At 41.4% G+C, this 25,551-nt stretch overlaps 1 protein-coding gene across 10 annotated transcripts; it reads left to right on the forward strand.

The window, feature by feature from the left end:
* The first annotated feature begins 14,549 nt into the window (after window positions 1-14,549).
* Window positions 14,550-19,526, forward strand: LOC109178431 (OTU domain-containing protein 3). 10 transcript variants are annotated; one of them, XM_019328053.1, is made up of 13 exons: window positions 14,550-14,764; window positions 14,967-15,078; window positions 15,268-15,343; window positions 15,491-15,640; window positions 15,787-15,848; window positions 17,580-17,664; window positions 17,781-17,930; window positions 18,046-18,166; window positions 18,423-18,553; window positions 18,663-18,760; window positions 18,964-19,019; window positions 19,099-19,162; window positions 19,252-19,526. In XM_019328053.1, exons 3-13 carry the CDS (start codon window positions 15,323-15,325, stop codon window positions 19,382-19,384), a joined length of 1,071 nt encoding a protein of 356 aa, XP_019183598.1. In that variant the 5' UTR covers window positions 14,550-14,764; window positions 14,967-15,078; window positions 15,268-15,322; the 3' UTR covers window positions 19,385-19,526. The 10 variants fall into 10 exon arrangements, 8 of the variants coding, with proteins under 8 accessions (XP_019183598.1, XP_019183591.1, XP_019183592.1 ...); XM_019328046.1 differs by having other exon boundaries at window positions 14,972-15,078; XM_019328047.1 differs by having other exon boundaries at window positions 14,972-15,078; window positions 18,967-19,019.
* The last annotated feature ends 6,025 nt before the right edge of the window (window positions 19,527-25,551 follow it).

Below are 25,551 nucleotides of genomic sequence, written 5' to 3' on the forward strand. Positions count from 1 at the left end.
TAAAACATTCAAAACAAGTGTGAACCATAATTAAATGATTTGAGCAAGGCAAGCATGTATTAAATAAGCAAAATTAAAGAACTTAAATGCTGAGATGATTCAAAATAACTATAATAACAAGCAAAGATGTGATAACATCACTCACCCCTATATACGCTGATTGTTGATCAGATCTCATATTTACTGTCGAATTGTGCTCTTTTCCCAGAAATTGAGCCGCAATTTCTCAGAAATTCCAGATCCGAGGATGTGAATCGAGACCGAGCAGATCGGTCAACTGGAATAGATAATCTGAGTGAAATTGAAGCGGATTATCGTCCGATTGTTAGATTCTCAGCGGCAGAATGGGGAAGGTTGGTTCAATCGGAGGAGAGATTCCCTTATGATTGGACGATTTCCGAGGCAAATGCCGTCTCTAGACCTTATTAGGGTAAAGATGCGTTCGTTACTGCTACTGGAAGGGGAGGTTCAAATAGGATCACTGGATCGCAGGAGCATTCTCTTGCGATTTGATCTGGAAGGCGATTGCAGGAGGATTTAGCTGAGAGGCCAAGCAATGATCGAAGGTTGTCGACTCTGGTTCTCAAGATGGATTCCAGACTAGAGCTCGGACAAAGACGCACCATTGACGTTGGGGTATGGTTTCAATTACCAAATTTGCCAATTCATTTGTTCAATTTGGAGAGTATATGGCGCATCTGTTCGCCGGTAGGGAGGGCGGTAGCCTCGGCTACGAGTCGACGGTCAAGGCCGAGTGCCCGAGTGTGGCGAAAGTCAAGCTTGAAATTAATGTGTTAAAGTTGAAATTGAGAAAGCAATAAAGGAAATGACTTGAATACCCCTCTACTTAACGCCAACCAAACGGCTGCTTAACTTACTGGAACAAATTTGATAGTCAAGGGTTTATTTTGTCCAAATTAAAAGACGAGGACTAGTTTTGGAAAATTACAATAGTCAGAGGACCATTGTTGGAATTAACTCAATAATTAAATAAAGATGAAAGGAAAATCAAAGTGAATAATAAGCAAAAAGATTTTAGTGGATAGGAGAGTAATTCACAAAATTAATTTGAGTAATAATTGTTGATCCATAATTGAGAATTAACATTGCAATAATTATGTTATGTTTCTAACATTAATTGATTGGAGAAAAATTTTAAATTCAGAATCAATATTTACATGAACATCTACACCTACTTCAACACTATAAATAAACCATCATCCACAGGGCCACAACCAATACTACAATTATGTTTTGGTCGTGGCTGGAATTTGGGAGGATGGTTGTGGCTAGAATAGGGAGAAGAATATTTCTGGGAGTTTAGATCTCTTATAGAGTTTTCTACCTTGCGATCTGGGGAAGATGGTTCAAGAAATGCGCAACATGAAGAAAAAGCTGAGGATAAAAATCATACATTGCTTATGAACTTGGGGCTTCGATTCTTGGAGATGTTCTTTCTTGGAAGCAGAGGCAACTGTTAGCCGTAGCTCATGAACGCGAAAAAGAAGAAACAACTTACATAAAAAAACTATTTTGCCCTCATGAATAAAAAATTTAAAAATGTTTAAGTTTTTCCGGCCAATTTCTACCGGTGATTTGGCCGGAAAGACCAAATCTACTAAAAAAAGCATAGTTAAAGGACTAAATTGTTAGTTTTAAAAGTCATGGAGCGAAATTAACACGCCACCTATAGTCATAGGATCAAAAGTTTTTTTTTTTTGAATGCCATAAGACCAAAAGTATAATTTGCTCATTTGTTAAATTAATAATAGTTCGTGCATCGCACGGGACACTTACTAGTAATTATAATTTAAAAATACTTTGCACAGCTCAACTAGTAAACTAATCAAGATTTATTTCATAAGCTTTGTTATAAAGTAATTATGTATACTCATTTGGGAGTATGTATACGAATTGAAGCATATGGCCATATCCCAAATTTACTTCATCTATTTGTTTTTAGGGCACTTATAATACTATATTTTGTTAAATTGTTAAATATACTAATGTGGCTAGATTATATGTCATAATTGTATTTGATACTATCAATCGATCTCGATGCCTTGTGAAAACAACAATCATTATATTTTGGACTAAGATTCACCATAAGTGTATATTGTCAAATAAAACTGTAGTTGAATTAAAATGATATTTTAGTTGTGTTGCAACGAAACTACAATGTGTATAAAATAAAACTAAATAACAAGGCTCATATATTGAGTGCATATTGTCAAATGAAACTATAGTTGAATCAAAATGATATATATTTACTTATTCTCATCAAATTTGATTTATGTAGATAATATATGTCATATAGGCACATAATTTTATAATACAAGACATAAACTCGAAAAATAAGACACGCAATATGTTGTGTGTTACACAACTACTAATCTATTTCAGGTATAGAATCGATAAGCTTAAGGTACAGAATTGCATAACATGTGACGTAGAAACGCATAACACAAGACACATACACATTGATACCCCTGGGTTTTGACCGGTATTCAACCTATCAGATACCGTGTCGCGCGCTTAGACCATTCTGGTCAATAGCGAGGTCGAACCGGTCATACGGTCTCAATTCTGAACTCGAGAGCAGATCGAGCGATCTTGACGGAGGACTTTATGTTCCACCCGGGTAATTGTGAACAGTACCGAGCGCACCGACATCGTGGTGATGAAGTGACAGTGGCAGACAACGCCCCGTGGCGCCTCCTGGCTCGGCCGATTAGGTGGCTTATGCATGCCTGCCACGCGGCGAGCATGCCGCAGGACCGGGCACTGTTCCTCATGGCCCTATAAATACCGCATTAAATGCGGGAGAAAGGGACTTTTGGCTGGGTTTAATTTCATGCCATGAGCTCGCATGATTTGGAAGCAGGCTTCGAGGTCTTTTGTGTGGTCCGCCTGGTTGTAGCTTTTGACCAACATGTCATCCACGTAGGCTTCCATCGTGTTTCCTAGCAGGTCGTGGAATAGCAAGTTGATCATCCTTTGGTAAGTAGCACCGGCGTTGCAAAGCCCGAACGGCATTACTCGATAACAATAAAGCCCGTCCGAGGTAATGAACGACGTTTTGGGTTCGTCTTCTTCCGAAATCATGATCTGAAGGTATCCCTTGAACGCATCCATGAAGCTCATCATTTCTGCTTCGGCGGTCTCGTCTACCATTTGGTGGATGCTTGGCAGCGGGTAGGGATCCAAAGGACACGCCTTGTTAAGATCGGTGTAGTAAACACACATGCGCCAAGCCGGTGGTTTTGGTACAAGTACCACATTAGCTACCCAATCCAGATACGAAATTTCTCGGACGTGCCGGATTGGTTCCAAAGTCTTAACCTCCGATCTCACGAATTACCGTCGTTCGGAGGATAAGTGACGTTGCTTCTGCTTAACCAGTTCCGCATTGGGGTTGACCTTGAGGTGACGGCAAATCGTTCTTCGGTCAATTCCCGTCATGTCCTCGGGGTTCCAGGTGAACACGTCTTCATATTTGCGTATGGTAGTTAGGATTGCGCGCTTCAACTCCAGGGCTAAGGTTTTGCCGATTCTAACCTTTTTCCTTGGCCTCAACCCTTCGAGTTCTACTTCCTCGATTTCTTCGGAAGGTCCCGGTTGTTCCTTCTTGCTTTCTTCCTTTCGCTTCATGATCGTGTTAACGCGAGAAATTCCTACTTCTTGTTTTTGGACAGCTCAGATGTAACACTTTCGTGCGGAATGGAGGTCACCCCGCAGGACGCCTACACCTTCGGAAGTCTGGAATTTCATGCAAAGGTGTGGCATAGAAATGACTGCTCCGATTTGTTCAATAGCCGATCGTCCGATTTTCGCATTATGAACGCACGCCAAGTCGATAACTACAAATTCCATGCTGACGTTGAGCACTCTCGGTCGTGTTCCCACTTCGACCGGTAGCCTAATCATTCCTTCCGGTTGGATTGTTGCTCCAGTGAACCCAGACAGGGGGGTGCGGACAGGAGTAAGCATGGACTTCTTTAGTTTCAGCTTTCGGAATGCCTCCATGTACAACACGTTGACACTACTACCAGTATCAACTATTACTCGCCGACGTCGTAGTCGTTGATGTCTATTGTTACGACCAATGCCTCAGTGTTGTGTCCGGGATCCGCAGGTAGATCTTCGTCGAAGAACGCGATGGCTTCGGATTTAGGTCGCTTGCTTTGTCTTCCACCGTCTATGACTCCTACGTCAAGAGCCCTGGCCCATTGGCGTCGTTCATCTGGGGTATCTCCGCCCTCCGGACCTCCGAAGATGACATGTATGATCTGCTTCGACGTGGTCGGTGGAAGCTGCGAGTCTGACTGGTGGTCCTTGTCACCCTTATCCTCGTCGGATTTTTTGAAGAACTTTTTCCAGCCTTTTCTCCCTTTTTTTTCTTTCTTTCTTCGGCAAATTGAGCTAGCTCCCCTGTCTTCAGTAAATCCTCAATCAGGCCTTTAAGTACGTGGCATTCTTCTGTGTCATGCCCCCGGTTCCGGTGGTAGGCGCAGTATTTTGCCTTGTCTAGGCCGTCAGGGGCTGGGGCTGGGGCTGGGAGCTGTATCTTGTTGCAGGTTTGCGCGTAGTTGAGGACATCAACGATCGGTCTGTTAAGGGGGGTGTAAACGGGGTTACCGTCTCTATTCCTCTGCCATCGATCCGACTATTTTTTGCCTCGGTTCTGGTTCGACCTGGCTGGTCCGATCTCTTGTCGACGCTTGGCCGAGTTTGCTTCTCCAGCGTTGGCATAATCCGCCAGTCGCCGAATAGCTTCCTCATAAGTCCGAGGAGGGTGTAGGGTAAAGTCTTGATATGCGGCCCCTGCACGAAGTGACGAGTGCAGGATGTTGATGGCAGTGCGGTCATCGAGATGCTCGACCTCTCCCATCAAGGTTTTCCATCGATCCAAAAACGCGGATAAGGGCTCCCCATCTCATTGTCCCTTTCTTTCGAGATAGGTGAAATGCATCTTAACTGCCTTTGAAGTACAGAAACGCCGTATGAATTTCCGAGCAAGGTCAAAAAAACTAGCGATCGAGGCCGGTTCTAACGAATTGAACCATTCGGCAGCCTTTCCTGACAATGTGGAATAAAACGCCCGACACATTATTGCGTCGGACACACCCATCATAAGCATATTACCGTAGTATGCATTAACATGCTCCTCAGGGTCGGTCTTCCCGTTATAATCGTTGTTGTCCGGAATGCGCAAGTCAGTAGGATATTGTTCCGCTATAATTTGCACCGTGAACGGTGTCCGTAGTAGGGGCATGTCAGCTTCGCTAGCTCGGGCTCCTCCTTGCTCCTTCTTCCATCTATTGAATTCTTCCCAAACTTGCTCCAGTATCGCAGGAGAGACTGTCCCCGTCTGATCGGGTCTGGCCCAAATCCTCCTTCGTGATCGGGAGGAGCTGACCTCGCTCGAGTCCCCGTGACCACTGTTCTCGGGTGCATCGACAGACATGCGCGCCTCTTCCCTTGAACCCGGACGTTGGCAATTGGTCGGGCCTATTCGGTCAAATGCGCTAGTCCTGGCCGCTACGCCTCCCTGGGGGTCCACTGGGTTCGGACCCAACCTGGATAGGGCAGGCCGACGAGCAGATGCCGAAGCGGCCGGACCGGGCACGTTTTTCTGTTGTCGCCCTCCTTTCCGATTGCGCCCGTCGAAGTTCTGGTCGGGCGACTCTGTTCGTCGCGGTTGTAGTGTTTTCTGGACTGGCTGGGGCAGAAGGTGGCGGTGGGTATATCCCTGGCATCGGTTGATATGGGTACGCTGGGGCGTAGAACCTGGGAGACTGTTGCCACCACTGATATGCTAGATCGACTGGGTACACATTATACGAGAAAGGGATGGGTCCCGCCGTAGAGAAGGCCGGTAATTCTTGTTGAATAACATAAACCGGGTCCGCTTGTGGCGGTGGGGCGCCCATCAAATTAGGTTCCAACCTTGAACTGACCTCAGGTTGGAAATCATTGCTTTCTACTTGGGCTTCGGGATTGCCCAGGTAATCCATGTAAGGGTACATGTTGCTGTAGGTTGGTGAGGACGCAGCTCAAACTGTCGTCCCCACGGACAGCGCCAAAATGATAACGCAAAATACGGGGTCAAATACGTTATATTTTATTAAGTACGACTGGAGGTTACAGAGTTCGAATCGATCACGTGTGGTTCGTAATTTGAAGACCTGACAGGCCCGGACAGTGGGTTCTAGGTTTACAAGCCCTTTAAGCTGTCATTTTCCCTCCAGCCAGCGAGCTCATGGCATGAAATTAAACCTAGCCAAATGTACATTTGCTATCCAGACCGGCAAATTCCTAGGATATATGATGACAAAGAGAGGGATTGAGCCCAACTCGACCAAGGTGCGCGCCATATTAGACATGAGTCCGCCGACTACTGTTCGAGAAGTCCAGCAATTGACCGATAGATTAGCGGCCCTTAGCCGATTTTTGTCTAAACTGGCGGAGAAATGCCTACCGTTCTTCAAGGTGCTCAGGAAGGCTAATGATTTTGTATGGGATGATGAATACTGCAAGGCATTCAAGGATTTGAAGGAATATCTGCAGTTTTCGATAGTATTGTCCAAACCACAGCCTGGCCTTGGAAGTCTATCTATCCGCCTCGGACCGAGCTACCAGCGTGGTACTGTGTAGGACGGACGATCAAGGGATACAAAGGCCGGTATACTACACAAGTCATGCCCTGCACAGACCCGAGGAAAGGTACACCCGATTGGAAAAGATTGTTTTCGCCTTATACATGGCTGCTAGAAAGCTTTCCCCTTACTTTCACGGGCGAACAATCCGAGTGCTCACTTACTAACCGATTGGGGCGGTTCTAAGGACATCGAACTCCTCCTTGCAGGATTAGACAACGCCCGATCGTTAGGAGCTCGGCGTGTGCGAATCTGGACGGATTCGGCCTTGGTAGTAGGTCAAGTATTGGGCAAATTCGAAACAAAGGGAGACCGGTTGCTGTTATATCGAGATAGAGCCATGGCTAGCCTGGCGGCCTTTTCAAGTTATGTGGTAGAACACATACCCAGAACTGAGAATGCAGACACGGACATATTGTCAAAGCTCATACACGAAGCACCTGAACAAATCTCGAAGATAGCTCGGATTATGGCTATCCCGACTGCCACTATCGACACGCTCCCTGTAGACCCAATAAATGTGCAGGATGACTCGTGGATCTCTGACCTCATGCAATATTTACAAAATGGCATACTCCCTGATGACGAAGAAAAGGCTCGGATAGCCAGACTTCGAGCACCCAGGTTCCAGATCAAGGATGACCGCTTGTACCACCGATCATATGGGGGACCGCTGATGAGGTGTTTAAATGCTTTTGAAGCTGAACTGGTGATGACTGAACTTCACACGGGCTTATGTTCGGCTCACCAGGGGGGCAGGGCTCTGGCTAGGAGGATAATGTTAATCGGGTACTATTGGCCGTCAATCCAGTTGGACTGTGAGCGGCTAGCCAAAACATGCGAAACATGTCAGGCATTTGCAAAAACGCCCGGAAGACCAGCAACCTTCTATCAACTTGTAACCACAGCCATCCCGTTTGCACGGTGGGGCGTAGACATCGTGGGCCCGTTCCCCGAGCTGTCTGGTAGAAGGAAATTCATTATAGTGGTGATCGATTATTTCTCGAAATAGATTGAAGTCGAGCCTCTGGCCACTATCACGTCTCAGCAATGTGCTAGATTTTTATGGAGAAACGTCATCTCTCGGTTCAGGGTACGAGTGCAGATAGTCACGGACAATGGAAAACAGTTTGAAAGCGAGTATTTTCAAAATTTCCTCGCCACAATAGGAACGAAGTCGGTGAGATCTTCAGTGGCTTATCCGTAGGGCAACGGGCAAGTGGAGAACGCGAATAAAACGATCCTTGAAGGTCTTAAGAAGAAGCTCAATTCGGCTAGCCGGAATTGGGCGGACTAACTATTGTACATCCTTTGGGTATATCGAACGACCCCTCGGGAAGATACCAAGGAAACCCCGTTTGCCATGGTTTATGGGGCGGAGGCCCGGTTACCGGTGGAAGCTTGGATCCGACTGCTAGAGAGAGGGACTTTAACAGCGACGGGAATGATAATCTTATGATTCGTTGCTTAGATGACCTGGACAAGGCTGCACGAAGAATTGCGGAGTACCAAAAAAAGGTCAAAGCGTACGGATACGTGAGAGTCCGGCCAAGATACTTCCAAGTGGGCGACTACGTCCTTAGGGAAAGGAAAGCAAGCCGACCATTGGAAGGAGGCAAATTGGCTCAAAACTGGGAAGGAGCGTATGTCATCTCAGCCATGATTCGCCCTGGGACGTACAAACTAGAGACCACAACCGGCAGGCCTGTGGACCGCATGTGGAACTCTGAACATCTTGTTTTGTTTTATCATTAGTAGTCTATAATCTTTCTTTTTTCGGTAGATTGCGAAGCGAGTGATAAGAGCGGTCAAGCAGATGTTATAAGTTGATCGACTTGCCCCAAGAGGGTTGTAAACCTTTTTTCACGAAATCAAGATGAGCAACAATCGTGGCCTTAATTCTACCGTTTTATGGTCTCCAGACCGATCAGTGGGAGAAGCGTGCCCGTTCTATGGCCTCCGGACCAATCAATGGGAGAAGCGTGCCCACCACGGGAGTAGCGTGCCCGTTCTATGGTCTCTGGACCGATCAGTGGGAGAAGCATGCCCGTTCTATGGTCTCCGGACCGATCAGTGGGAGAAGCGTGCCCACCACGGGAGTAGCGTGCCCGTTCTATGGTCTCCGGACCGATCAGTGGGAGAAGCGTGCCCACCACGGGAGTAGCGTGCCCGTTGATCAGTGGGAGAAGCATGCCCACCACGGGTGTAGCGTGCCTGTTCTATAGTCTCCGGACCGATCAGTGGGAAAAGCATGCCCACTACGGGAGTAGCGTGCCCGTTCACGGTCCTCGTACTGATCTTGGCCCTCGTGCCTTTACGCGGGTTCAACGTCCCGTTCACGGTCCTCGTACCAATCATAGGCCCTCGTGCCTTTAAGCGGGTTCAGTTTCCCGTTCACGGTCCTCGTACCGATCATAGGCCCTTGTGCCTTTACGCGGGTTCAGCGTCCCGTTCATGGTCCTCGTACCGACCTTAGGCCCTCGTGCCTATATGCGGATTAAGTGTTTACGGTCTTCGGACCGTTTGATTTTAGAGAATAAGGTGGCGTCGCCTGAGAGAATAAGGCGCCCCTCTGTTTTGCCCGATTATGGGGTAATCGGGCCGATGTGCCCGGTTAGGGGCCATGGGATTAAAAGAATTCAGTTACGGTCTTTGGACCGACCTCGAACCGTTTCGTTAACAGGAGAGGCGTGCTCGTTCGATGGTCCTCGGATCGGTCGACAGGATGGAACATACCCGTCCCATGGCCATGGACCTACGTAAATTCCAAGCGTGATTAAATGACCTTGGGACCTTTAACCTGCGCAAATAAAGATCTTGAAAATGGGGAAAGAACGACTAAATTAAAGTAAGCGTTTAAAGTGCTCGGCACATTGGGGCCGAGCTCCCAGGAAACCAAAATAAAAGTTGAATGCCTGACACAACGGGGTCGAGCTCCCGACAGTTCGAAAATGACTTAGATGGAAGGGTCAGTTCACAGGATGCTTGAATTTTTCCCGGTCTCAGCAACAGCAGGGCCCTCCGAGAAAGGAGCGGGACCAGGGTCGGCTGCTTGGGGCAAAACGCCCATCACTACCTCTACATCCTCTTCCTCCAAGGCGGCCATCAAAGCATCAAGAACTTCTGACTGCATGGCTGTTCACCCGCTATTGAAAGACCAAGTACCATAGGTGTACACAAGATCTTCCCCGGTCAGGTTCTTCAGAAAAGCATGAAAGAAGGCCTCGGCAGTCGGTAGGTTGCGGCAAATGTGGTTAACTAAGCCGGGGAGATCGGACATAACGTTCCTCAAGAAGTCGGGAGAGGCCTTGTACGCGGCAAGAGCGTTGTCGGCCCGAAGTTTTGCCGCCTAGGCCTCCTGAACGGCATTGGCGAGCTTATCTTCCAACTCCTTGAGCTGCTCATCCTTCTAAACTATGGCTTTATTAGCCACGTCCAGCTCAACTTCGGCGTCCTGGGCCCGGGAAAATAGATCAGCCACAGTGTGGGACATCTAAAAGGAGGAGGCCAGCAACAAGAGAATTAGCATAACTCGAAGCATGAGGCAATCATAATCTAAAGAATTAAGTATTACGAACCTGTAATAAGTCCCGACCTATCTTCTCGCCCACCTAGATGGTAGTCCAGTCCTCGGTCTTCTCTAGAGGAGGGGCAGCGGAACAAATCTTGTCTAAAAGGGCTGCCGAATGGTCTTCACTGTCGTAGCGAAGTAGTATGCCCACCACCGGTGTGCTCGCGTCCGGCCCAGTCCTGCGATGCCTTTTCAGAGGGTCACCTCCTCCTCCTCGGGGTCGGTAACCTTATCTTTTCCCCTCTTCGAGTAAGCGCGCGGGGCAATGATAACCGAGCTCGCCCCGGTTGCTGGAACTTTGGCCACGGGGAGGGCAATCGGGATGGAAACTTCCTCGTCCCCGACTCGGGTCGTAGAGCTGGATTTGGAGGACCCTCCCTTAACGGCGCCGGCTTTCTTTCCGCCCAGAGCGATCTTGGTTTGGATGACCGGAGCTGTGGAAGTGACCGGGAAGCCTTTATCAAGACCCATATCTGCAAAAACCAAGAGAAAAGTTCAAGACAGAGAACGGTGAAATTAGTCTGAACCAATATCAGCTTCTGATGGTCAACCTTGTTGACTGCTACTTGATGCGGTGGGGGCAACGGCTACGGTCACAATGGCGGGCTCCGGCTGATACTTCACATCCAGATCGTAGCGAGGCGGAGCTAGATGGGCCCAATCGTAATCTCCTGGTGTTCGAAATACGAGATAATCGTATATTTCAGAGGAGATCTTCAAAGCGGCGTCTGCTAATGCCGGAGTCTCTTTTGGCCGGCGGTGTGCTGTAAAACGAGTCGGCTATGTCCCAGCAACCGGCAAGGGCCACGGTATTTGATCGATAAGTATCGGTTTTTCCACCCTTTATTCTTCTCGGGCAACTGGACAAAGGTATAGTGGTGATCCCAGGCTTGAATAGTAAGTACTCCGCCGCCATACTTGGCAGCTAGCTTCCGGACGGAGTATATGAACTGGAATAGCTCGACAGTACAAGGCATCCCGTGGCGTCTACAAATCTTGGGAAAACAGGCGAGAATCCTATGCCCATTCGGGGCGATTTGCCCGGGTAAGACGCCATAGTACCTCATGAAAGAGATGAGAAATGGGCTGAACGGGAATGTCAGGGGGGCTTTGAGGGAATCAAGGTGAACCCCGAGCCATCTCCCGTGGTGCGATCAACGATTCCCCCTGTTGATCGACGTGTGTTGACCTCAACCTGGCCCCCTACCAAGGCAGCCACTTCCGCCACGTTCGCCCGCGTCAAAAGACATTCCTCCTGACCGAGAGATTCACTGCTTAAAAGCCTTTTTCTTGGCTGTAGCAGGGGGGGAACGAACTTAAGTCTATTTCGAGGAGGTCAGCGCAGGAACCGGAGGTGGATGCTTGGCCCATTATTGAAAAGGCCGCCTCGGTGAGACGGGGCGAATTACCCCGACCAGAGTTATCGGCTGCGACGGCCGATAAAGGAGGAAAGGGTTGTTGGTTGTCTGGGGATGACCTGCTGCTACTTCGACCCGGCGGTGACCGGAGAGCAGCGTGGTCTCCCGAATACGCCTCAACAGCTTGAAGTAAGGAATCGCAAGAAGTAGCCGGCGAGCTGCCGACCTCGACCGTCTCGTCATAACCTTGAACGGGCGCGTTCTGACTATCAGAGTCAGACATATCTTTGCCCTAGAGTCAAGGGGAAAGGCGGTTCATAGACGATCGTTTATAAGCGAGCGAAATAAAATTCGTAACCAGGATCAAACCCTAAAGAAGATCTCAAAGGTCGGAACTTACCGATTGAGTGGTAAGCTGGCGAGGCTTGTAGAGATAACCGATGAGATCCGGTGCACGTTAACAATTGCTCGAGAAGCTCCGGTTTCCTGTTCAAAGGTAGCGTAAAGGGCAAAAAGCTCCGTGGACCCCCCTTTTATAGGGAAGAAAAAGGAGGGAGACGTTTCAGTTTCTGAGGCGCGCTCGCGGCTATCAAGGCGATCTCAGGCGTCCGGGGGTGCGCATAAAGGAGCGAAATTGAGGCTCCACTCGCGTAATGTGGGACGCGGCTTACCTTAGTCCCTCACCCGGAGTCCATATATGGTTGTACTATTCCAGTCCGAACGCCCGTTCTACTTGGTAAGAGCGGGGTACGGACTAGGGGGGCTTGTTGATAAGGATTAACCCCTGGGTTTTGACCGGTATTCAACCTATCAGATACCGTGTCGCGCGCTAAGACCATTCCGGTCAATAGCGAGGTCGAACCGGTCATACGGTCTCAATTTTGAACTCGAGAGCAAATCGAGCGATCTTGACGGAAGACTTTATGTTCCACCCGGGCAATTGTGAACGGTACCGAGCGCACCGACATCATGGTGATGAAGTGACAGTGGCAGACAACGCCCCGTGGCGCCTCCTGGCTCGGCCGATTAGGTGGCTTATGCATGCCTGCTACGCGGCGAGCATGCCGCAGGACCGGGCACTGTTCCTCATGACCCTATAAATACCGCATTAAATGCGGGAGAAAGGGACTTTTGGCTGGAGGGAAAACGACAGCTTAAAGGGCTTGTAAACCTAGGACCCACTATCCGAGCGTGTCAAGTCTTCGAATTACGAACCACACGTGATCGATTCGAACTCTGTAACCTCTAGTCGTACTTAATAAAATATAACATATTTTACCCCGTATTTTGCGCTATCACACATGTTTTGTATTTACTTTATTTCAGGTACATAATCAATATTCTTAAGGTACAGAATTGCACAACATAAGACACAAAAACACATAGCACAATATACAAAAGCGCATGTTATATTTACTTTATTTTCAGGTACAGAATCCATACGCTTAAGGTACAAAATTGCATAACATGAGACATAGAAGCGCATAACACAAGACACATGCATATCCTTTATAGTATAAAAAAACTTGTAACTGAATTGAACAATAAACGGTTGTCGTCGAAATTAAAATTCAAAACTACGTCATCTAGGATCAGGATTCACAGTATAACGATTGGCAATTTGCATGAGAGTTGTTATACCATATACTAAGGCGGTATAAATTTGTACTTTTAGTATTGGAATTGTGAATTTCTAAAATATAAATTGTGTTTTTAAGTCAAACTCATACAATTTGTAATTACAATGTAAAGGTGATCAAATCCTAATTTATTAATATTATGTAACTGCAGTATTTAAAAGGAACTTGTAAATACAAACTAATGTAATTAATTACATATATGTTCACATTGTGTATATAAATTGTGAATCTTTTAAAAAGACAAATTGTGAACATTTAAACACGGGTCCACAAAATAATTTGTGTTGACATGAAGATTAGATTAGGGCAAGCAATGTTGGGCAAATTATGCCGTTGAACCGTGTCCGCCTTACAAGATGACACACAGTTCCAAAACTGTTCATAATTATGAATATATAGTTCTATAGTTATGGACATATAGTTCTATAATTATGAACATAAAGTTGTGAACATAATGATGAACATATAGTTCTATAATTATTAATATAGAGATTCAATAATTGTGAATATAAAATTAAAAAATTATGAATATATAGCTTTATAATTATGGACATAGAGTTTTGTAATTGTAAATATAGAGTTCAATAATTATGAATATGAAGTTCAAAAATTATGAATATATAATTTTATAATTATGAATATATAGTTCATAATTATAAAACCGTGTTTACCTTGTAAGATTTACACGGTTCCACGGCAGTCGTTATATTATAGACCGCGGTGCATGTGCACCGCGGTCAAAAACGACGCCGTTTCTTTAAGTAAAGAAACGGCCCGCCGTTAGAGTTAACGGAGTCCGTTTGTTTGGTATATTAAACATCAACTGACACTACAGTATATTCAAACCGACACTGCAGTTATATCAAAATGATACTGTAGTTATACTGAAATGAAACTGCAGTGTATATAAACTGAAACTGAATAACATTTCACATATTTGAGTGTATATTGTACAATGAAGCTGTAATTATATCAAAATGATCATGTAGTTGTATTTTAATGAAACTATAGTGTATATAAAATAAAATTAAATAACATTTTCACATATTTGAGTCTATAAATATCGAATGAAACTATAGTTATATCGAAATGAAACTGTAGTTCTGTTCAACTGAAACTGCAGTGTATACAAAATGACACTGAATAACAGAGTTACTTTTTGCAAAAGGGTGCGAAACGGCGGAAATAAACACTGTTAATTTTCATTTAAAAAAAAAGACGCGCGGTGCATAATCGATTATGCACCGCGGTGCATAATATAATTTGCCGTTCCACGGCATAACGATTGGCAATGTTGCATGTAAGAGGCCCAATTTCGGAGGTTTTACAGGCCCAGCAATTCAATTACTCAGCGCGTCCCTCACTTTCCTGATTAGGATTAGGTGAGACGGGAAACTCCAGTCGCCGCGCAAACGTCAGCTCGCCGGACGGGGAGAGGTGAAATTACTGATTGAGCCGATATTTTGCAGGAGCGGCTACAGAAGCATGGCTAAGACAAGGAATCAAAAGTCCAAACCTAATAACAAACAAAACCATGTATGATCCATTTTCATTCTTTTCTTACCCCGAATATATTGTTTTGTTAAATTGTCTGAATAGGACCCGACAAAAATTTATGCAGATACATGAGTTGTATCAAATCCTAGACTATTGATTTGCTAACGTTCGGTGTTTTAGCATATTTATTGACTGATGCTCGAATGGTTTGTTTATGTGCTTCGATTGATGCATTGGTTAGAACAGATTAAGAAGCATGGAAAACAGGCTGATATCTCTGAATTTCGGGCTCAGCTCGACGCTTTGGGCTTGAAAATTATTCAAGTCACAGCAGATGGTAATTGTTTCTTCAGGTCTGTGATTCTTATGCTATCTCATCTCATGTAGTTATGTGATCCCTTTTCCTTAGTTTTTAGAACGTGAATGTTAATACGTGTGAAAATTTGCTGGTAGCATAGCTTTTTTTTGCTTTGTTCTTTTGCGAAAACTTATGGAGTTGTGATTGTACTAATTTTGTGAGGTGTTCTTGTCTCACATTGCAGAGCTATAGGTGATCAATTGGAAGGTGATGAGGACAAGCACGAGAAATATAGGAGTATGGTTGTGCAATACATCAGGGTACATTTGTCAATACTTTTTTTTTTTCAGATACAAAAGGACTATAATCTTGAAATTTTTAGTCTTTGCTGTTCGGACATAGTTGATAGCCTCCACAGGATGGTATTCATAATCAAAATATGTTTGGTGGGGCTATATTTTTAACAGAAGAACCGTGAAATGTTTGAGCCATTTATTGAAGATGAGGTACCATTTGATGAATATTGTGAATCCATGGAAAAGGATGGTACATGGGCAGGACACATGGAACTGCAAGCTACTTCTCTTGTTACTCACAGTAACATTTGCATCCACCGAGTAAGTGACCTTCATTTTTATCTTTTGTTTGCAGACAGTTAAAGGGTGCCCCATAACAAATTTGATAACAACTTTTAGACTTCTTCTCAAAAGACTAAAGATTGATTGGTAACCCATATGTTCCTTTCTTTTAATTTTATTTACAGCATATGTTTCCTCGCTGGTACATACGAAATTTTGACAATCGGGAAGCTCAGATGATCCATCTGTAAGTACTTATTCCAGATATTAATACTTCACTTGCTTTGTTTAATCATTCAATATAGATAAAATGGGCTCAATGAATAGTTGTGTGGTGTTATAATTTAGAATTAGGTGATAAACTAGTTTGTAATAGTAGGCCCTGTTTGGTAAAAAATTGGCCTATAGCCCAATTTTGGCTTATTTGACAACTATTAATTGTTTGATTTAGTTAAAATATCAATATAAATGTTTGGTTAATTAGCTTTTTGCAACTCTAAATGGCTAAAATTCAAAAAAGCTATTCCAAGCAACTTTTTCAATTAGCTTTTTGAGAAAGGAAATTATACCAAACAGCTATCAGCTAACAGCTAATTTACCAAACACTTTTCTACAATCAGCTAATGTTATCAACTATTTATACCCTCTAATTAACACAATCAGCTAACAGCAAACAGCTATCAGCTAACACCCATTTTACCAAACACTATGATTGGACAGTGGACAGTGTTAGTTTTTCATAGAGTTAATTACCAAAATGGTCCCTTGACTATAGTGAAATTACCAATTTGGTAACTCGAGACCAAATTTGTAATTTTACTATAGTCAAGGGACCATTTTGGTAATTAACTTTTGAATTAATTTCACTTTTGGTCCCACAATTTTTGAGGTCTTATCACTTTTGGTGCACAACATTAAAATTTTACAATTTTGGTGCCTAATTTTTTTATTTTTATCAGTTTTGGTCCTTTCAGTCAAATTGACGGTGAAATGTTGCCGGATTTTATATTTTAGGGACAAAATCGTCATCTCAAGGAAATATCTTCAATATCTAAACAAAAGAAAAATCATATTAAGAGAAAAAGAAGAGTTTGCCCATCGTCGACATTATAAATCCCATAGATCTATGGCTAGTTTATGGCTGTCTTCCCCATTGTTCTCATCGATCAAACACATATAGATATGATTTTAGAGTGGTTTTGTTTAGATATTGAAGACGTTTCCTTGAGATCACGGTTTTACCCCTAAAAATATAAAATCCGGCAATATTTTGCTGTCAATTTGGTCGAAAGGACCAAAACTGATAAAAATAACAAAGTTAAGCATCAAAATTGAAAAATTCTAAAGTTGTGCACCGAAATGGTCCCTTGACTATAGCAAAATTACCAATTTGGTCTTGAGTTAACGGATGCCTAACGGCAAAACTAACAGAGGACCAAATTGGTTAAGATTTTTAAAGTTGAGGGACTTAATTGGTAAAAAAAATAGTCAAGGACCAAATTTGTAATTTTGCTGTAGTCAATGGACCATTTCGGTAATTAACTCTTTTTCATAGAAGCAAATGTACAGATACTGACTTTACATCAAGTGACAAGACATAATAGATAACTTTCAGTGTTTTGATAATGCTAATACCTTGTGAAGATGAACCAATTGATGTGCACTAATTGACATTGTGTCAGATTTAGTGGTTGAAATGGTTTAATTAAAAAATATATATAAATCTCTTCCTTTTTGCCATTCTTCATTGAATCATTTGTATTCTATGCTTGGCTGAACAATGAGTAACACCCATTCTTGGTCTATATGTTTATTTCTTTAATTATATACATGTACAAAAATTATAGTTTATAGTTAAGGCAACACTTTGTGTATTATTGAGAAATAAGTCTAGTGGTGACATCTCCAAAACTCTTCTGTCCTTGAGCATTGTTTTTATGTTGTATGACCTTTATTCTCCCTCCCGATATATTTGCAGTTCTTATCATGACGGGGAGCATTATAATAGTGTTAGATTGAAAGAAGACTCATGTAGTGGACCAGCTAGGCCTGTAATCATCAAGGTTTTATATCATTTTATTTTTTTTTTCTATTCTTAGTTTGTGAAATAATAGGATTATTGTGATGCACTTTTGGATAGCTATTTGCAAGAAGTCTAATAACTTTAACTTATATAAAGGCTGATGCTGATCTTTCAGCAAAATCCAGTCAAACTGTAAATGTTTCCACCAAGCATAAAGCAGAAGCTGGTAGGGATGTGGTGCATCCTGGATCTGTTAAAATGGTTATGTCTGGAAGTGGGTGTGAAGACACAGTAAAAGTTGAACAGGTGATACTTTATATATTGTATATAGACCATTTGTCGAAAATAGTCTTTTGGTTTTAGAATTCTATGAAATGACTTGTCCCCCTCTTTCCCCTTTTGTATATGTATCTTGTTCAAGGTTCTACTACAAGTAGGTGGTGATGTGGATGCTGCAATTGAATTTCTTATAGCAGAACAAGGATCTGACATTCACTTGTCTATAAACAATGAATCCACTTGTTTAGCAAACTGTTCTCATGGTAATGGCTGGTCAGTATGTTTTCATTGTTGTAAATGATGCTGTCTTATCTTGTTTCTTTTTCATCTACTTTAATGCATTTCCATTTAATCCATGATCATACAACTCTGTTTCATTCTACTCTCTCTCTCTCTCTCTCTCTGAACCCCACTCTCCCTTTTTGTGTGCTTGTGTCCGTGTAATCTAGTTAGCATATAATTTTTATGCTGGTTATATTATTTTTTCGGCACAACTCAAATTTCTTATACTGGTTTTAGTGTACTCAGGTGACTCCAAGGGGAACTGCAATGACGGCATTGTACAACCCGAGGACAATACTCGTGAACATGATTCAGCTAACAATGATATAGAAGGTCATGATAATTGCAGCTCACAGCTTGATGAAAAGGTAAATTATTACGCTTGTGCATTCTACTAGGTAACCTGACAATGTTTGACCTACGTTTTCTGCTGAATTTCCCTGACATTTGCACAACCCGTGTATTTTGGTGCTATAGAAAGTTCCACGAAATAAGGCCTGCCCCTGCGGTTCAAAAAAGAAATATAAGTCTTGTTGTGGTTCTGTTGCTGGGAAGTCTTCTGCAAGATTGGCAGTGTAAGCTAGCGAATACTTCTCTTCCGTATATAATTCCTGAAAAGGTTTCTTTCTGTATTCTCTATTTAATACAATTTACAAAACATGAAAAGGCAAACTCATGCCTAAATTAAGACAGAAGAAACATGTAATTGGGGAAATGTTGAAAGCCCCTTGAAAGGCTTTATTTTCTTATTCTCATGCAAATTATATTCCCCTGTCAGCAGTCAAGCAGTTGAATATGGAAAAGGGCGGAAAGACAAAAAGCAAGGAAAGAAAGGTAGAGCTGCCAATGTTGCAGGTTCCAATCAATCTGATGCTGAATTACCTGATATGGGCGCACTTTGTATATAATGCAGGATTCTCTAGAATTTTGCAGTCTGCGAAACGAGAACCTGAAGATAAAATCCAAACGAGCGATTGGTGAGTGATGACACACACCATATATTGTATTTCAACTTGCTTACCTTTTGAACCGGACAGTTTATTTGCCGGTTTTCTAATGCAAGAAGTGAAAAATCCTTAGAAGAGGAGCTATGCTGCGAAGTGCAGACAAAGGCATATTTCCTGGGAAGAAAGGAAAAAATGAAATGCAATGCAATGCAATTGAGGCCAGAAATGGAAGCCCATTGCATTGCCTTGTGAATTATGATGCATGTTACTCCATGGCATTTAATTTTCTTCTATTATAATGTACAATACATGTATTATGCCTTCTTTAAAGCTCCATAAAACTCATTAGTGTGATTGATATATTTGGACATTAAAAACAATAGTCCATTTTATAGTGCCTTGTCTTACATACACCAAATATTACATACATTAAGCCAGATTTGACATAGCTCAATTGGTTGATAAAACCAATTTAAAGATAGCTGAGAGCTAGCTCTGTTTCACTAACAGCCAAGATGTAGGGTTCCATCCTTACAAACTTAGGGTAGGTATAGAATTGGGTCTGTTATAATGCATTTTTCTACTAAAACTCCATGCCTGTTCTTTTTCCACCAAGACAATGGAGCTCTTGAAATCCTAAATGACGTTTTTAGCCTTGGATGTTGTCCTCGATTGTGGAGTTCCATTATGTTGTGACTTGTGAGCGGACTTGACCCATGGTGGGACTAATGTCCCATCGGCCATTATCCTATCTAGTAAGGCTCTGTCTGTCTGTGTGTTTCTTGTTTTGGGTTGGGGCGATTGATCATTGATATATTGGCATTTATAGGAGAATCTAGCCCAATCTTTTAGCACTAGGACTGGGAAAATATCCATGAATGGGGGGGGGGGGGGGGGGGGGGGTTATCAAACAGCAGGCCATACCCATACATAACAAGCAACAAAAAACCACTGTACAATTTACCAAATGCTGGAATTGAAAGATTGAAGCCATGATTAGATGGCATATGTGTAACTACTTCCTTCTTCAGAATAATAATTAGGTCACTGTCTCCCTCCATTTTTGGGGGGGCCTTCATTTCCTGTGCCACCCCTTTGTCAACACAAACCCTAATTATCATTCCCATTTCCTCAAGCAAACCTCTTCTTTCTCTCTTCTTCAACAAATGCAACTCCCCCTTCCCCTAATTGGAATGCCGTAGCCTCCTTTCCTTTCTATAAATTTCATGAAAAAACATCCTTCAAGTGTAAGTTAATAATGTCAACATTTTCGGACATTTTGCATGTGTTGGTTGAGGAATTTAATTGTTTCCCGTAACCAGATAGATAGATAGATGCCTCAATTTTCTAACCTTTTGTTATTTCAATAGTTTCACATAATTTCTTTTTCATAGGTCTTTGATGCCCACCCAAGCATACAGGTTAAATGTATATAGTTTTAAAGGGAAAAACTCATATAACGTTGTTAAGACTGTTAATCAAGCGACAACCCAATTAGTTGATCAAAAAGTTCATAATGCAACAAGTATGTACTATGTAGTAACATTCATCATTATTTTAGGCCATGGAACAAGGAACAGAAACTCACACTATTACATAAAACGTGACAAAGTCATCCAGATAGAATCAATCATAACTCTTGCTTAAGACTGTCTCTCACTTGAGATGTGTAATACTTTTTGGTTAAAATACAATACTTTTCTATGAATTTTACTATAAAGAAAATTTTAACTACGACATCTCACGTGAGACGGGCTCACATAAAATCTATTCAAAGATCATAGAACGATGTGGCGGCATCATCCAGAACGTGCATGACTTGACTTTTCTGTGAATACGATCAAGACTAGGTCTTGAATGGACCGTCGTCTAATACTTTTTAACCAAAATATAATACTCATATATGAATCTATACACAGTAAACATCTCGCGTGAAATCGTTTTACGCCAGACTTATTACATATATGGCTATTTGAACAAATCATTAATTTCAAGAAGGTGCAAGGTATGATCTTATATATCATGATTATAAAGTAGTGGTGGCCTTTTGCTTTAAGAGCTTAAATTATCTTTCAAGTTTAATACCTCCCAAAGAGGAGCAAATTGGCCCTGAATGATCGGTGCCATCGTGGCCACTCGCAAAACCTTATCGCTCTATCTTTAATAATCTTTCCAAACTTAGGAAGTCTTTGAAAACAACAATTTTAGACAGGAGACAATAAGCCGAGGTAAGGAATAAAAATAAATAATAAATAAATAAATGTTCTGTCTTTTAGATATTCTCCTCTTTTCATCTTATACTCTCCCACTTTATGGTGCTGGTATCTTTTGATATGAAACCAAACTTTTTGGTCACCAAAGTTTTGAAAAGATTAGACACAACCTTTCTTAATCTCTCTCGATCGAATGATATCATTGTCATCGGTTCATTATATTACCTTAGAAACCTAACATGTTATAATCATGAGATTAATCCTTATAATTAACTGCACTCTTTGAATCCTAAATGAAAAACTCCCAAAACTTCGTTTTCTCTTGATCTAATAATATCAGCATCATTGTATTCATTTTATTATTGGTATTTAATTACGACTCTGAAGTAAATAAAAAAAAAAAATTGTGTGCATATTGTACAAGTATTTTTACCTCGAGGTGAGACTAATACAGTCAAATTTCAATCAGACCTATTCAGAACAGGTTTTTCAACAGTGTTGTTGCATACACATATATAAGAGAAGTATAATAAATTCTTACTCTGTTAGGATGCAAATTAAATATGCAATTGGGTTGGCGTAATTTGATGAAAAATAGACGAATGCAGATCAAGAACCGAATCGTGGGCCCACAAAGAGAAAAAAAATTCATACTAGGAGAAAGAACATGATGAATGGATGAATGAATGTTATGAAGGAGGGGGGAAAATGATGTATCGAGGAGGGGTACAAAGTGGTCACCATCGAAAACCCTGATGAACTTCAAATGTAAAAACGATGAACACTCCAAAACGGTTTCCAGCCGTTGAAGAAATTCTAATTATAGAAATCTGTCCTCTTAAATACCATAAAGTAATCTCCCACACGTTACCCATGCATTTTTCGGTTCTTGACCCTTCAACTTTAATTTTTTCCCCTCTACCCCTTTTAATTTTTTCACCAATATTCTCTCTCTTTCTCCCCCAGCAGCACGTGACATGCACACAGAAAATCACTCATGGAAATTGCAATTACTGTCTGGTGGAGAGAGAGATGAATCTGGTCTGGTGTTGTGCAGTGTTTCGTGGATCCTATGCAAAGGAAAGAATCTAACGAGTCTGGTCTTGTCCTGTCCTACGCCAATCTAATTTCGATTTTGGGCTTTTCTCTCTCTCCCTCTTTTTGATAATTAGGTTTTTCTAGTTAAAGTGTATTGGGACTCCGTGAATTAGCCTTTAACTCACAAAAAAGTAATTTAACCCTTGGGGGGCGTTTGGTTCGGGTTATCTAAGATAACCAAGGTTATATTTGGTTGGTTATATAAGATTCCTATGTTTGGTTGGAGTTATGCAACATTCCCATGGAATAAAATTTACCCTCCACATCATCTTTTTCCCTCTTTTGAAGGGAATGTGATTCCCTTAGAATTCTTAGGTATTAAAAGATTCCCTTGACATTTTACTAACTTTGCCCTTCATTTTCCATCACATTGCTTTGTTTTTTTACCGAAAAAATAAAAAAAATAAAAAAATCAAAATTAACCTTTCGGTTAAAGCAAGCAAGCTAAGTTCACTTTGCTTAACATGAAAAATCAACTTTGTGGAAGCCACATTTGAATTTGTAGAAATTAAAGAATCTGTATGTATGAAGTCACGAGTCAACTTTTCGGATGAAAGAATGAAAATTATATATATATATATATATATATATATATATATATATATATATATATATATATCAAATTTTGCATGGTTACATGCATTGGAATATTGAAATGCATTAAAATATATTGAGGGTATTAAAGTAAAATAATCATCATAACATAAATAACAATACTTCAACCAAACATGTTTATATTATATATCTCAGTTTTTACCAAACACAGGAATCTAACATTCCCAGCAATCTAACATTCCCAGCAATCCAACATTCCCTAAGGTAATCTGACATTCCGTGAACCAAACGGCCCCTTGAAGTTGAAAACAGTCTTAAGTGGGACTTTTAATCTACTAAATTTATACACACGACTTTTCTATTGAATGGAACATGATTTTATATCAACAAGTAAAAGAAGAAAGAAATTATTTAGCACTTACTTTCGATACTAATTCAAATTGCGTTGCTGCATCAGAAGAAGGATAGCTATACTGATTCGGTATACTCTACTATCTGATTCGGTATACTCTAACAGGACGTTTGGTTGGAGGGGGGAATTATGTGGGAAAGGAATTGTAATTTCATGGGAGTTGAATTACTGGGAATAAAGTAAGAATTTAAATTCCAGTATTTGGTTGACAGGAATAGAATTACTGGGAATTTCAATTTCAGTGTTTGGTATACATGGGAATTGAAAGAGAATAAGTAGTATAAAGTCAAAAATACGCTCAGTACAGTATTGACGAACTCTACTATCTGATTCGGTGATCTCACAAGGATGATCTCATCTTTTATGGAATCGGCACAGGAGAACGCTCCGATACTGGGTCATTCATAGCATTACTATACCTTCCCCCTATTCATTGACGGGACTTCTAATTTACTCTTTTACAATATAGTAATGTATATACATACTTAATTTACTCTTTTACAATATAGTAAATGTATATACATACTATACATACTTAATTTACTATTTTACAATATAGTAAATGTATATACATACTTTCTTAACTTATTAAAACACAAAAAGTCAGTGTACCCTCTGGGATTGAACTTGTGACATTTATTTAAAAGAGTCACAGTCATGCCGTTTGACCACAAGTTCTTTGGTCTTTTATTATTATGTGAGTGTAAATATCATTCTTAGGGCCGGGTGTGTTTGGTTCGCACATGAAAATTGGAACCAGAATGAGAATCAAATACTTGGTAATGGTAATAGGTTTTGATGAAAGTATTTAGCATGTTTGGCATTATATTAGAGTGGAATTGAAATGATTACAAATATTGATTTTGGTTATGTATAACCCTATAATAGGAATAAAAGTTTTAAAAATACAAAAATAAAAAATCAAGGCAATTGATCAAAATATATTGACATTCAAAGCACCAATATGAACAAAAAAACAAAATTAAACAAAAATTTAAAAGAACTAATCCAAACTTAAAAATCAAATTACCAATATAAGATGAAATGATGCCCCTTTTTAATTAGGAAATAAGGTTCTTTTTTTGAAAGAGGAAATAAGGTTCTTAATGGAATGGACAATCAAATCTCATAGCTGTGTTTTAATTAAAAAGTTGTCAACCAAACAATAACTATAATTTTTATTGAGTTAATACCAAAAATTGTCCTCGACTATAGTGATTTTTCTCAATTTCGTCCTAAACGACTTTGGTGACCTAATATAGTCCCAGACTTTTGTGTTTCGCTCAATTTAGTTCTCCGTTTGTTATTTCGTCAAATTGGTGTTAAATAAAGGGACAATTCAATAATATCAATATTGACCTCTCTTTACATTCAACCTGCGAAGTGAGAAATCTCTCTTTCTTACACGAATTACACCCAGAGTTACTCTCAGACCTACGAATCAAATTTTATATTCGCAGCTTTAGAAGTGATTCTGGGAGTAATTCGTAAAAAAAGAGAGATTTCGCCTCTTCACATGTCTATGAATAAAGAGATGTCAATATTAAAATTACTGAATTGTCTATTTATTTAACAACAAATGGACGGAATAACAAATGGGGAACTAAATTGAGCAAAAACACAAAAGTCTGAGACGAAATTGAGTAAAAACACAAAACTCGGGAACTACATTAAGTCACTAAAGTTGTTTAGGACAAAATTGAGAAAAACACTATAGTTGAAGACGATTTTGGGTATTAACTCAATTTTTATTTTCATTCCTAGTGTGTAAACCCATGAACCAAATACACCCTTTGAAGGTAATTTTATATTATTGTCAATTTGATTATTTTATTGTTAAATTGATCTCTTGAGAATCGAACCCACTAACATGAAGTTCTAGCCATGGATCAATATGGCAATGGCGGAGGGACTAATTTGGCAATGACATTTGATGGGGTAAGGACCCCGGCCCAAGAAATAGCGGCCCAAAGGAAATGGTTCGAAGAAGTGGGCCAGCGTCCCAGGAGCCCGAAGAGCAATTGGGCCGAGTCCTGGAGTCGGCCCAGGCCCAGGCAAGGGGCCCGGTTCAGAACTGCCAAAGAGGAGCCCAGTGGGAGCTTAGGCTGAGACGAGGAGTCGACCAAGGCCCAAGCCCAGGG

The sequence above is a fragment of the Ipomoea nil genome, unplaced genomic scaffold, assembly GCF_001879475.1.
Source record: "Ipomoea nil cultivar Tokyo-kokei standard unplaced genomic scaffold, Asagao_1.1 scaffold0848, whole genome shotgun sequence".
Classification (NCBI taxonomy): Eukaryota; Viridiplantae; Streptophyta; class Magnoliopsida; order Solanales; family Convolvulaceae; genus Ipomoea; species Ipomoea nil.